The sequence below is a fragment of the Heptranchias perlo genome, chromosome 29, assembly GCF_035084215.1.
Source record: "Heptranchias perlo isolate sHepPer1 chromosome 29, sHepPer1.hap1, whole genome shotgun sequence".
Lineage (NCBI taxonomy): Eukaryota > Metazoa > Chordata > Chondrichthyes > Hexanchiformes > Hexanchidae > Heptranchias > Heptranchias perlo.
In genome coordinates this window covers 21,939,942-21,954,199 of record NC_090353.1, presented here as the reverse complement: position 1 = coordinate 21,954,199, position 14,258 = coordinate 21,939,942, and the positions used below count along the sequence as shown (strand labels likewise).

The 14,258-nt window shown below is 42.8% G+C and overlaps 1 protein-coding gene across 1 annotated transcript in view; it reads right to left on the bottom strand.

Annotated features, from left to right (window-relative positions):
* Positions 1-14,258, bottom strand: part of unc13a (unc-13 homolog A (C. elegans)) — a 340,969-nt gene that overhangs the window by 43,844 nt on the left and 282,867 nt on the right. Inside the window, exon 32 of the mRNA XM_067968623.1 lies at positions 2,223-2,300. Coding sequence (XP_067824724.1) covers positions 2,223-2,300 — 78 coding nt within the window. The remainder of the gene's footprint in view (positions 1-2,222; positions 2,301-14,258) is intronic.

Sequence of the window (14,258 nt, the reverse complement as noted above, 5' to 3'; positions counted from 1 at the left end):
AACGCTTAGTGAAATTGTACTGGGATGCCAATGAGTGAGTCATAGATTTCCCATAGCCATCTACATTTTTCATTCCTGAAACAATGTTTGATGGTTAACCTTTTTGTAACTTTTAAAATGTTTGTTTCCCTAGCACATAATGGCTCCCAAGAGAATTTTCACCAAGTTTTTGCTGTTGAATTTTGTAAACTGGCAAACGAGGAATGTAGGGATTTCTTATTTTTTTAAAATTCTCGTGACTAATTTGCAACACTTCCATTTTGTCATGCAGTAGAAGCTTTTATTATCATCATACATTCATTCGCTGAGTGGAGAATATTAAACAGACATAAAAAAATGAAGGTAGAAACAGGTAAGAAAATCACAGGAATAATAAAAAGGGAAGGCAGGCTTAAGAGGTACAAAGGTACAGTAAGGCACTGAGGGACATCTGCCCATAAATGACAGAAGACTTAGACAAGGAGCAGTGTGGTGTGCATGGGACTTATTTGTGCATGCAGATCAAAAAGAGAGATTAAGATCAAGGACAATCAGCATGGACTTGTTAAGGGAAGGTCGTGTCTGACTAACTTGACTGAATTTTTTTGAGGAGGTAACAAGGAGGATCGATGAGGGTAACGTATTTGATGTAGTCTACATAGATTTTAGCAAGGCTTTTGACAAGGTCCCACGTGGAAGACTGGTTAAAAAAGTAAAAGCCCATGGGATCCAAGGGAAAGTGGCAAGTTGGATCCAAAATTGGCTCAGTGGCAGGAAGCAAAGGGTAATGGTCGCCGGGTGTTTTTGTGACTGGAAGACTGTTTCCAGTGGGGTTGCACAGGGCTCAGTACTAGGTCCCTTGCTTTTTATCGTATATATTATCATTTAGAATTGAATGTAGGGGGCATGATTAAGAAGCTTGCAGATGATACAAAAATTGGCCGTGTGGTTGATAGTGAGGAGGAAAGCTGTAGACTGCAGGAAGACATCAATGGACTGCTCAGGCAGGCAGAAAAGTGGCAAATGGAATTCAATCCGGAGAAGTGTGAGATAATGCATTTTGTGGAGTACAAACAAGTCAAGGGGATACACAATAAATAGGAGAATACTGAGAGGTGTAGAGGAACAGAGGGACCTTGGAGTGCATGTCCACAGATCCCAGAAAGTCGCAGGACCGGTAGATGAGGTGGTTAAGAAGGCATTCGATAAACTTTAAATTTTCCTTGATTAGCCGAGGCATAGAATATAAGAGCAGGGAGGTTATGCTAGAACTGCATAAAAGACTAGTTAGGCCACAGTTTGTGTACTGCGTACAGTTCTGGTCACATTACAGGAAAGATGAGATGGCACTAGAGAGGTTACAGAGGAGATTTATAAGGATTTTGCCAGGACTGGAGAATTTCAGCTATTAGGAAAGATTAGATAGGCTGGGGTTGTTTTCTTTGGAACAGAGGAGCCGAGGGGAGATTTAATTGAGATGTATAAAATTATGAGGGGCCTAGATAAAGTGGATAGGAAGGACCTATTTCCCTTAGCAGCGAGGTCAATAACCAGGGGGCTTTAAAGTAATTGGTAGAAGGATAAGAGGGGAGCTGAGGAGAAATTATATCACCCAGAGGGTGGTAGGGGTCTGGAACTCACTGCCTGAAAGGGTGGTAGAGGCAGAAACCCTCATTGCATTTAAAAAGTACTTGGATATGCACTTGAAGTGCCATAACCTACAAGGCTATGGACCAAATGCTGGAAAGTGGGATTAGGCTGATAGCTCTTCTTCGGCCGGCACAGACACGGTGGGCTGAATGGCCTCCCCTCCTGTGCCGTAAATTTCTATGATACTATGATAAGACTTCCAAAAGGAACGAAATTGTTCCTTGTGGAATAGTAACATATGACATCTGCACCTATGCAAACGGGATTGGCAAGAAATGAGAGATAGAAAAAAAAAACTGCAAATACTGGAACGAAATAAACATAGAAATGTTGGAAATGCATATCAAATCTGTTATTATCTGTAAAGAGTAAACACAAGTTAACATTTTGGGTGAAAACCCTCCATCAGTTCCAACAAAGGTTCTGCAACCAAAATATTAACCTACCTTTTTTTCTTTACAGATGCTAACAGAACTGCTGTATGTTACCAGCATTATTTGAATCTAATAACAATATTCTTATAGGGTGCTTGTGTGCTAGAGTAAATATATATATATATATATATATTTATGTATATATGGAGTAATAGTTACCACTTTCTCCTTTGAACAGTATGATGCATAATCCTTAGCTATTATCTCGGCATACTGCAGTAGCACATTGCTGATAGTCTGCAAAAGAAAATCATTTTGTGAGAAACAAGTTTGTCTTTTTTTTAAATCATGGAAAGAATGACAAAAAGATGGCAGATATTGAAATGCTGAGCCAGTGTGCAACTTATTCAAAGTTTCTTATCATTTTCCTGGCTAAATATCATATCTGCCCCATATTTTTGCTATAAGGATATTAAAAAAAGCTAAGTTACATTAAAGTTACATTAAAGTATCATGTGTTCACTCCAGCAAACCTCAATGAGACAGTTTTTGCCTTTTCTTTATGTTCAGAGTAGGGCAATTCTAGATCTCAAACACAGCACAATGCTCTGTTGGAACGCTCATTCTTTATGAGTGCCACATTAATGAAGGAAATCATATTTGAATCATCGACAGCTACAGGTGAGGTGCCTGAAGTTTGGAGGGTAGCAAATGTTGTGCCTTTGTTTAAGAAGGGCGGCAGGGAAAAGCCTGGGAACTACAGACCGGTGAGCCTGACATCTGTAGTGGGTAAGTTGTTATAGGGTATTCTGAGAGACAGGATCTACAGGCATTTGGAGAGGCCGGGACTGATTAGGAACAGTCAGCATGGTTTTGTAAGAGGAAAATCATGTCTCACGAATTTGATTGAGTTTTTTGAAGGGGTAACCAAGAAGATAGATGAGGGCTGTGCAGTAGACGTGGTCTACATGGACTTCAGCAAAGCATTTGACAAGGTACCGCATGGTAGGTTGTTACATAAGGTTAAATCTCACGGGATCCAAGGTGAGGTAGCCAATTGGATACAAAATTGGATTGACGACAGAAGACAGAGGGTGGTTGTAGAGGGTTGTTTTTCAAACTGGAGGCCTGTGACCAGCGGTGTGCCTCAGGGATCGGTGCTGGGTCCGCTGTTATTTGTTATTTATATTAATGATTTGGATGAGAATTTAGGAGGCATGGTTAATAAGTTTGCAGAAGACACCAAGATTGGTGGCATTGTGGACAGTGAAGAAGGTTATCTAGGATTGCAACGGGATCTTGATAAATTGGGCCAGTGGGCCGATGAATGGCAGATGGAGTTTAATTTAGATAAATGTGAGGTGATGCATTTTGGTAGATCGAATCGGGCCAGGACCTACTCCGTTAATGGTAGGGCGTTGGGGAGAGTTATAGAACAAAGAGATCTAGGAGTACAGGTTCATAGCTCCTTGAAAGTGGAGTCACAGGTGGATAGGGTGGTGAAGAAGGCATTCAGCATGCTTGGTTTCATTGGTCAGAACATTGAATACAGAAGTTGGGATGTCTTGTTGAAGTTGTACAAGACATTAGTAAGGCCACACTTGGAATACTGTGTACAGTTCTGGTCACCCTATTATAGAAAGGATATTATTAAACTAGAAAGAGTGCAGAAAAGATTTACTAGGATGCTACCGGGACTTGATGGTTTGACTTATAGGGAGAGGTTGGATAGACTGAGACTTTTTTCCCTGGAGAGTAGAAGGTTGAGGGGTGATCTTATAGAAGTCTATAAAATAATGAGGGGCATAGATAAGGTAGATAGTCAAAATCTTTTCCCAAAGGTAGGGGAGTCTATAACGAGGGGACATAGATTTAAGGTGAGAGGGGAGAGATACAAAAGGGTCCAGAGGGGCAATTTTTTCACTCAAAGGGTGGTGAGTGTCTGGAACGAGCTGCCAGAGTCAGTAGTAGAGGCGGGTACAATTTTGTCTTTTAAAAAGTATTTGGACAGTTACATGGGTAAGATGGGTATAGAGGGATATGGGCCAAGTGCAGGCAATTGGGACTAGCTTAGTGGTATAAACTGGGCGACATGGACATGTTGGGCAGAAGGGCCTGTTCCCATGTTGTAAACGTCTATGATTCTATGATTCTATATATCACGGCTTTTTACGAGGTTTCCAGACATAATGGCCTAGGTTTTCCTACTTTTTTTTCCACCCAGGGAGCTGTTCCACCAGCGACACAGCACCTGTTGCCATTTCAGGGATTTTCATCTGGAAGTGACAATGAATGTTGAATATGTCCATCCACATTTGATACATTTAAATGAAAGGATAATGTAAGTAAAATGCCTTTTACTTAATAATCCCAATTAAGACTGTGAAGTGGTTTTGTTCCAAAGTACAATGGCTTTATTAAGAAGTTACAACAAATTAGTAAGAGATTAACATACAAGAATACAACACTAGGTAGACAATTTTCAATTGGGGAAAGGCAAATTTTACTAAGCTAAGCTGATAAGTGATTTAGCAAAAGTGGACTGGAAACAGCTACTTTAAGGTAAATCAGTGTCAGAACAGTGGGAGGCATTCAATGGGGAGAGAGTGAGGGTTCAGAGCAAATATTTTCCCACAAAGAAAAAGGATGGGAATGCCAAATCTAGAGCCCCCTGGATATCAAGGAGTATATATAGAAACATAGAAAATAGGAGCAAGAGTAGGCCATTCGGCCCTTCGGGCTTGCTCCGCCATTCAAAACGATCATGGCTGATCATCTAACTCAGTATCTTGTTCCTGTTTTTTCCCCATATCCCTTGATCCCTTTAGCATAAAGAAATATATCTATCTCCTTCTTGAATACATCTAATGACTTGGCCTCCACTGCCTTCTGTGGTAGAGAATTCTGAGTGAAGAAATTTCTCCTCATCTCAGTTCTAAATGGCATACCCCGTATCCTGAGACTGCGACCCCTGGTTCTGGACTCCACAGCCATCGGGAACATCCTCCCTGCATCTAGTCCGTCTAGTCCTGTTAGAATTTTATATGTTTCAATGAGGTTACCTCTCATTCTTCTAAACTCTAGTGAATATAGGCCTAGTCGACCCAATCTCTCCTCATACGTCAGTGCTGCCATCCTAGGAATCAGTCTGGTAAACCTTCGTTGCACTCCCTCCATGGCAAGGACATCCTTCCTCAGACAAGGAGACCAAAACTGCACACAATACTTCAGATGTGGTCTCACCAAGGCTCTGTATAACTGCAGTAAGACATCCTTGCTCCTGTATTCAAATCCTCTTGCAGTGAAGGTCAATATACCATTCGCCTTCCTAACTGCTTGCTGCACCTGAATGCTCACTTTCAGTGACTGGTGTACAAGGACACCCAGGTCTCGTTGCATCTCCCCTTTTCCCAATCTATCACCATTCAGATAATAATCTGCCTTTCTGTTTTTGCAACCAAAGTGGATAACCTCACATTTATCCACGTTATACTGCATCTGCCATGTTCTTGCCCACTCACCCAACTTGTCTAAATCACATTGGAACCTCTTTGCATCCTCCTCATAGCTCACATTCCACCCCAGCTTTGTGTCGTCTGCAAACTTGAAAATGTTACATTTAGTTCCCTCATCCAAATCATTGATATATATTGTGAATAGCTTGGGCCCAAGCACTGATCCCTGCGGTACCCCACTAGTCACTGCCCGCCACCCGGAAAAAGACCCGTTTATTCCTACTCTCTGTTTCCTGTCTGTCAACCAATTCTCAATCCATGCCAGTATATTCCCCCCAATCCCATGTGCTTTAATTTTGCACACTTACCTCTTGTGTGGGACCTTATCAAAAACCTTCTGAAAATCCAAGTACATCACATCCACTGGTTCTCCCCTATCCTACTAGTTACATCCTCAAAAAACTCCAGTAGATTTGTTAAGCATGATTTCCCTTTGTCCAATCCCGTTAATGCCTTCCAAGTGTTCTGTTATCACATCTTTTATAATAGACTCTAGCATTTTCCCCACTACTGATGGTAGGCTAACTGGTCTGTAATTCCCTGTTTTTTCTCTCCCTCCTTTTTTAAATAGTGGGGTTACATTTGCCACGCTCTAAACTATAGGAACTGTTCCAGAGTCTATAGAATTTTGGAAGATGATCACCAATGCATCCACTATTTCCAGGGCCACTTCCTTTAGTACTCTGGGATGTAGATTATCAGGCCCTGGGGATTTGTCAGCCTTTAGCCCCATTAATTTCCCTAGCACTATTTTTTTTACTAATACTGGTTTCCTTCAGTTCTTCCCTCTCACTAGACCCTTGGTTCCCTTACATTTCTGGGAGGTTACTTGTGTTCTCCTTTGTGAAGGCAGAACTAAAGTATGTGTTTAATTGTTCTGCCATTTCTTTGTTCCCCATTATAATTTCCCCCATTTCTGACTGTAAGGGACCTACATTTGTCTCCTCTAATCTTTTTCTTTTGACATATTTATAGAAGCTTTTAGTCAGTTTTTATGTTCCCTGATAGTTTACTCCCATACTCTATTTTTTCCCTCTTAATCAGTCCCTTTGTCCTCCTTTGCTGAATTCTGAACTGCTCCCAATCCTCAGGCTTGCTGCTTTTTCTGGCAATTTTATATGTCTCCTCTTTGGATCTAATACTATCCCTAATTTCTTTTGTAAGCCATGGTTGAACCACCTTTCCTGTTCTATTTTTGCGCCAGACAGGAATGAATAATTGTTGTAATTCCTGCACACATTCTTTAAATATTAGCTATTGCCTATCCACCATCATCCCTTTTAGTAAAGTTCCCCAATCTATCATAGCCAACTTGTACCTCATACTTTCGTAATTTCCTTTATTTAAATTCAGGACCCTAGTTTTAGATTCAACTACTTCACTCTCCATTTTAATGAGGAATTCTATCATGTTATGGTCGCTCTTCCCTAAGGGACCCCGCACAACAAGACTGTTAATTAATCCTTTCTCATTGCACAATACCCAGTCTAGGATTACCTGTTCTCTAGTTGGTTCCTCAACGTATTGGTCTAGAAAACCATCATGTACACACTCCAGGAATTCCTCCCCCACAGTATTATTGCTAATTTGGTTTGACCAATCTATATGTAGATTAAAGTCATCCGTGATTATAGTTGTACCCTTCTTGCATGCGTCTCTAATTTCCTGTTTAATGCCCTCCCCTACATCTCCACTACTGTTTGGGGGCCTATAGACAACCTCCACCAACGTTTTCTGCCCCTTGGTGTTTCTTAGCTCCACCCATACAGATTCCACATAGTGATTTTCCAAGCCAATATCCTTCCTCACTATTGCATTGATTTCCTCCTTTACTAACAACGCTACCCCACCTCCTTTCCCCTTTTGCCCGTCCTTCCTAAATACTGAATACCTCTGGATGTTCAGTTCCCATCCTTGGTCACCCTGCAGCCATGTCTCCGTAATCGCAACTATATCATAACCGTTAATATCTATCTGCGCTGTTAATTCATCTAGCTTATTGTGAGTGCTCTGCGCATTAAGACACAATGCCTTTAGACTTGTCTTTTTAAGATTTCAAGTCGTCATAGTTTTATTTTGCACCATGGCCCTGTTTGTTTTTCGCTCTTGTTTTCTCTGCCTTCCACTATTGCTTCTTCCCTTTCTGTCTTTTGTTTCTATCCTTGTTTCCCCCTCCTCTGCCTCCCTGCTCAGGTTCCCATCCCCCTGCCAATCTAGTTTAAACCTTCCCCAACAGCACTAGCAAACACCCCCGTGAGGACATCGGTCCCGGTCCTGCTCGGGTGTAACCCGTCCCGCTTGTACAGGTCCCACCGTCCCAGGAATCTAAATCTCTCCTTCCTACACCATCCCTACAGCCACGCATTCATCTGGTCGGTGCTGGGTCCCCAACTCTTTACAATCTATATTAATGATTTGGAGGAGGGGACCGAGTGTAACATATCAAAGTTTGCAGATGATACAAAGATGGGAGGGAAAGTAGAGAGTGAGGAGGACATAAAAAACCTGCAGGGGGATAAAGACAGGCTGGGTGAGTGGGCGGAGATTTGGCAGATGCAATACAATATTGGAAAATGTGAGGTTATGCACTTTGGCAGGAAAAAACAGAGAGCAAGTTATTATCTTGATGGCAAGAGACTGGAAAGTACTGCAGTGGAAAGGGATCTGGGGGTCCTAGTGCAAGAAAATCAAAAAGTTAGTATGCAGGTGCAGTAGGTGATCAAAAAGGCCAATGGAATGTTGGCTTTTATTGCTGGGGGATAGAATATAAAAACAGGGAGGTATTGCTGCAGTTATATAGGGTATTGGTGAGACCGCACCTGGAATACTGCATACAGTTTTGGTCTCCATACTTAAGAAAAGACATACTTGCTCTCGAGGCAGTACAAAGAAGGTTCACTCGGTTAATCCCGGGGATGAGGGGGCGGACATATGAGGAGAGGTTGAGTAGATTGGGACTCTACTCATTGGAGTTCAGAAGAATGAGAGGCGATCTTATTGAAACATATAAGATTGTGAAGGGGCTTGATCGGGTGGATGCGGTGAGGATGTTCCCAAGGATGGGTGAAACTAGAGCTAGGGGGCATAATCTTAGAATAAGGGGCTGCTCCTTCAAAACTGAGATGAGGGGAAACTTCTTCACTCAGAGGGTGGTAGGTCTGTGGAATTTGCTGCCCCAGGAAGCTATGGAAGCTACATCATTGAATAAATTCAAAGCAGAAATAGACAGTTTCCTAGAAGTAAAGGGAATTAGGGGTTACGGGGAGCAGGCAGGAAATTGGACATGAATTTAGATTTGAGGTTAGGATCAGATCAGCCATGATCTTATTAAATGGCGGAGCAGGCTCGAAGGGCCGATTGGCCTACTCCTGCTCCTATTTCTTATGTTCTTATATACTTACTAGCATGTGGCACTGGTAGCAATCCTGAGATTACTACCTTTGAGGTCCTGCTTTTCAATTTATCTCTTAACACCTTAAATTCGCCTTGCAGGACCTCATCCCTTTTTTTTTAAACCTATGTCATTGGTACCGACATGGATCACGATTACTGGCTGTTCACCCTCCCCCTCCAGAATGCCCTGCAGCCGCTCCATGACATCCTTGACCACAGCACCAGGGAGGCAACATACCATCCTGGAATCACGTTTGCGGCCGCAGAAACGCCTATCTGTTCCCCTTACAATTGAATCCCCTATTAATAAAGGGTAAGATAAGGCAAAAAAGGGAAGTTTATGTCCGACACCGAAAGCTCAATACTGCAGAAAGCCTAGCGGAGAATAGGAAGTGCAGGGGTGAAGTTAAAAAGGAGATTAGGAAAGCAAAGAGAGGGCATGAGGAAATACTGATAAAGTAAAGTCAAGGAAAACCCAAAGACATTTTATAAATACATAAAGAGCAAGAGGATAACTAAGGAAAGAGTAGGGCCTATTAAAGACCAAAAAGGGAATCTATGTGTGGAGGCAGAAGATGTGGATATGGTTCTTAATGAATACTTTGCGTCTGTCTTCAGAAAAGAGGGCGACGATGCAGACATTGTAGTTAAGGAGGAGGAGTATGAAATATTGCATGGGATAAGCATAGTGAAGGAGGAAATATTAAGGGGATTAGCATCTTTGAAAGTAGATAAATCGCCAGGTACGGATGAAATATATCCCAGGCTGTTAAGAGAAGCAAGAGAGGAAATAGCGGAGGCTCTGACCATTATTTTCCAACCTTCTCTGGCTACAGGTGTGGTGCCAGAGGATTGGAGGACTGCTAATGTTGTACCATTGTTTAAGAAGGGAGAAAAGGATAGACTGAGTAATTACAGGCCAGTCAGCCTTACCTTGGTGGTGGACAAATTATTGGAAACAATTCTGAGGGACGGTACAAATCGTCATTTAGAAAGGCACGGATTAATCAAGGACAGGCAGCATGGATTTGTTAAGGGAAGATTGTGTCTGACTAACTTGACTGAATTTTTTGAGGCGGTAACAAGGAGGGTCGATGAGGGTAGGTCCCACATGGCAGACTGGTCAGGAAAGTAAAAGCCCATGGGATCCACGGGAAAGTGGCAAGTTGGATCCAAAATTGGTTCAGTGGCAGGAAGCAAAGGGTAATGGTTGACGGGTGTTTTGTAACTGTTTCCAGTGGGGTTCTATAGGGTTCAGTACTAGGTCCCTTGCTTTTTGTGGTATATATTAATGATTTAGACCTAAATAAAAGGGGCATGATTAAAAAGTTTGCCGATAATACAAAAATTGGCCATTTGGTTGATAGTGAGGAGAAAAGCTGTAGACTGCAGGAAGATATCAATGGACTGGTCAGGTGGACAGAAAAGTGGCAAATGGAATTCAATCCGGAGAAGCGTGAGGTAATGCATTTGGGGAGCGCAAACAAGACAAGTGAATACAAAATAAATGGGAGGATACTGAGAGGTGTAAAGGAACAGAGGGACATTGGACTACACAGATCCCTGAAGGTAGCAGGATAGGTAGATAAAGTGGTCAAAAAGGCATACGGGATACTTATGAGATTTACGAGGATGTTGCCCAGACTGGAGAATTTTAGCTATGAGGCAAGATTGGATAGGCTGGGGTTGTTTTCATTGGAACAGAGGAGGCTGAGGGGTGATTTAATTGAGGTGTATAAAATTATGAAGGGCCTAGATAGAGTGGATAGGAAGGACCTATTTCCCTTAGCAGAGGGGTCAGTGACCAGGGGGCATAGATTTAAAGTAATTGGTAGAAGGATTAGAGGAGAGCTGAGGAGAAATATTTTCACCAAGAGGGTGGTGGGGGTCTGGAACTCAATGCTTGAAATGCTTGAAAGGGAGGTAGAGGCAGAAACCCTCAACTCATTTAAAAAGTACTTGCATGTGCACTTGAAGTGCCGTAACCTACAGTGCTACGGACCAAGTGCTGGAATGTGGGATTAAGCTGGATAACTTTTATTCAGCCGGCATGGACATGATGGGCCGAATGGCCTCCTTTTGTGCCGTAACTCTCTATGATTCTAAATACAACCTGATACAATTCGGTCACTCACCAAAACCTCGGTGTGCACCCTGATGACCTTGATAGTCAGACAGCCAGGTCTGCCTTGAGAATTCTGACCAGTTATCGGAAAGCACCTTTCTTATATATGGTTTAAACACAAAGAGCTCTGTATGAGTTTTCCATCAATCATCCTCCCTGTGGTGTGGGGTTGCTGCCTCCTTACCCTTCCTTCGCATCTCATGATGATATGCGCATGCCTTGGGACGGTGCAAAACTCCCTATTCAGGAAGGACACCTCCCTTTCACACCGATAACCAAAGAAGGCACCAGTGTTTAACTGCTTTGAGAAGAGTTGTTTAACGTGCTAATCACATGGTGAGCTGGTGCTCACGGTTTTTGAGGGGTGAGTTGGTAACGTGGCAAGAGATATCCTCGCAGGGACTCACTGTTCATTTTAATTTTTTTTTTAAAAAAGGGGTGTGTTTAGCCACGGCAGAGGAGATTGATAATTCCATGAAGATTGAAGAGCCACCAGTAAAAACAACACTGGTGGATAAGACAAAAAAAATATATTCAGGAGAAACTAGGAACTTGTGCTTTCTTAGTTAAAAACTGCCAGAATTTGAGGGAGGTTGAGAATTGAGTGAAAGAGTTAACTAAGGAAAAAAGGATCAAAGGTGATGGCTGGAAATAAGGGAAGCTGCTGTTTCAGCTTCAGGAGGTAGAAAGGCTAAGGGTCAAACTGCAGGCAGTTCAGACTGAGAATAAAATTCTGAAAGATAAAGCACAGGAAATGAGGGAAGAGCATAGCAAGACTGACAATGAAAATAGAAAATTTACAGAGATGCTGCAGGGATCAGTGGCATTTTTTCAAACACAGGTAGCAAGCAAAATGCACGAGGCTACTCAAAGACAGACAGAGTTAGAGGAACTTAGATATATGTTAGAAAAATCAAAGGCTAAAACAAATGAATTGACTGCAGCCACTAAAACTATAACTGACATTATGACGAAAAAAAAGAGGCAGCCCAAAAGGAGCCTGATCACAATAGATGTAATAAAGAGATAGAAAAGCTTAAACAACTGCTGAAATCCCACAGGGGGATGGTACATGTCATAGGTCAGTGTCGTGTAGCTGAGGGAAATGATAGTGGGAACAAAGGTATAGACTGGGATGAACTTGCAGAAAGCGCAGAGCATTTACTGGAAAGCGGATGACGACCGAGATCATCATCATGATTGAGGTCCGAGGGACCTGATAAGCTGGAATGGCCCCCAAACATACGATCAAACGAGAGATCGGGAGTGTTAGGGCCGTGGGGGAAGCCCTGCTACCACACAATGGAAATGCAATGCAAATGCAGGTGTAGATGCTGCAAACGCTGAAGGGGAAGTGACACAGACCATGGACACGCCCTATATGGGTATGAAATTACAGGAACTAGTAAAAGCTATTCCTAAAACAAAAGTCAGAAAAGACCCACGAGTTTCAATAGCAGCAATAGATCAAACTGTGCAATTGAATGACTGTGATGAGAGAGAGAAGGTGTAAATGATACTATACGCCTGTAGCCCTGAGGTATTCAAGTGTCTGCTAGCTGGGATTCGAGAAGGCAGGCAGAAATGGGTGGATACTGTAGCTGCAGTCTGGAAAGCAGTGGGGACAGAAGACAATGGAGGTCCGGCTGCTATGCAAGTCCTGATGATTGGAAACAAAAGAAAGAGGAGCCGCCCCGCGTTTTTGCCGTATGGCAATGGAATCATTATAAGCATGTGTTCACAGTTGGACCCACTGTACCAGAACGGAACACCTTGGGCGGGCCAGAACTGCGCAGGTGGCTGGGGGCAATCATGGGCGCTTGTAGTGAGTTGTACAAGATAACTAGGGACATACATGATCCCACCTCGCAAACCGAGGAATGGGTTCTGGCCTGGATGGATAGGAAATATGAACAAAGTAAGGAAAGAAAAGTGAAAGTCAATATGATACAAGGGGCTATTGACCACAGGCAGCAATAGAGGGCAAGGAAGGAAAACAGAATGTTGGAATTGTGGAAGAAAAGGACATATGTCCCGCCTCTGACCAGTTAGGACAGTAGGGGGACAAAGAGAGGTAATGGCTAAGGAAACGCCTGACAAGTCCCTTGGGGATAATGAGTACATTACAATCGGAATGTTACGACAGGAATTACAGAAGTTGCTTTTCTAATTGGGTTGAGGGTATCCCTGTCAGACGTGCCACTGCCACCCAAACTGCAAAGGTACTTATTAAGCATGTTTTCACTTGCTGGGGATTGCCAATTGCAATTGAATCTGATCAAGGGAGTCATTTCAGTGGTCAGGTCATGAAAGAGGCATTAAGGCTCCTAGGAATCAGGCAAAAATTCCACATTCCATATAACCCTCAGGCAGCTGGGATGGTTGAGCGTACAAATCGCACCCTTAAGCAGCGAGTTATCAAGGCAGTGGGAAAGGCTGGTAAGACTTGGGATGTTGTATTGCCGCTTATATTGATGGCAATTCGGGGTACCCCCTCCCGAGTGATGGGACATACTCCACTCGAGGTCATGACTGGACGCCGGATGCTGTTGCCAAAGCTTTGGCTAGGCAGCGCCCTCGCCAGACCACAACACGAGAGCGTAACCATGGACACGTATATGGAGCAGTTACGCGCCCATTTACAACAGGTGTACCGTAAGTTCCGCCCTATCAATTAGCTACAATAATAATTGCTGGCACAAGTTTGGTCCTTATGTAAAGGGTCTTGAAGTGGGGGATAAGGTGATGGTGAAACTGAATAATGTCACAGGAAAGTGGGCAAAGAAATTTGAAGGACCCTTCTCCATAATAGACAAATAGAGTAATAATGTGTACAAAATTCAGACTGATAAAAAGGATAGATGGGTACATATTAACTAGATAAATAAGTGGTAGGGACAGGAGACCGGAAGGGTACATTCCATGATTCTTATAATTGTTTCATGGCTTATGAATGATGACAATGTGCAAGTTGAGGAGGACGACACCGCCTCCACAAGGACATTCCTAGGTTATGAGTCTGATGAGCCTTTGATAACAGAGGATGATGAGGATTGGGGGTCCGAAGATCTTGAAATCTAAATGTAGTCAATTATCCTAACTTGCATTGCATCTGGGCATTTAGTAAGAGGGTGATGCTGGGGGAGACGAGGTGCTGTCTCTATGTGAACAAAAACAGCTTGTAAATACACAGCAGAAATAAAGGATGGGGTAGTCACATTA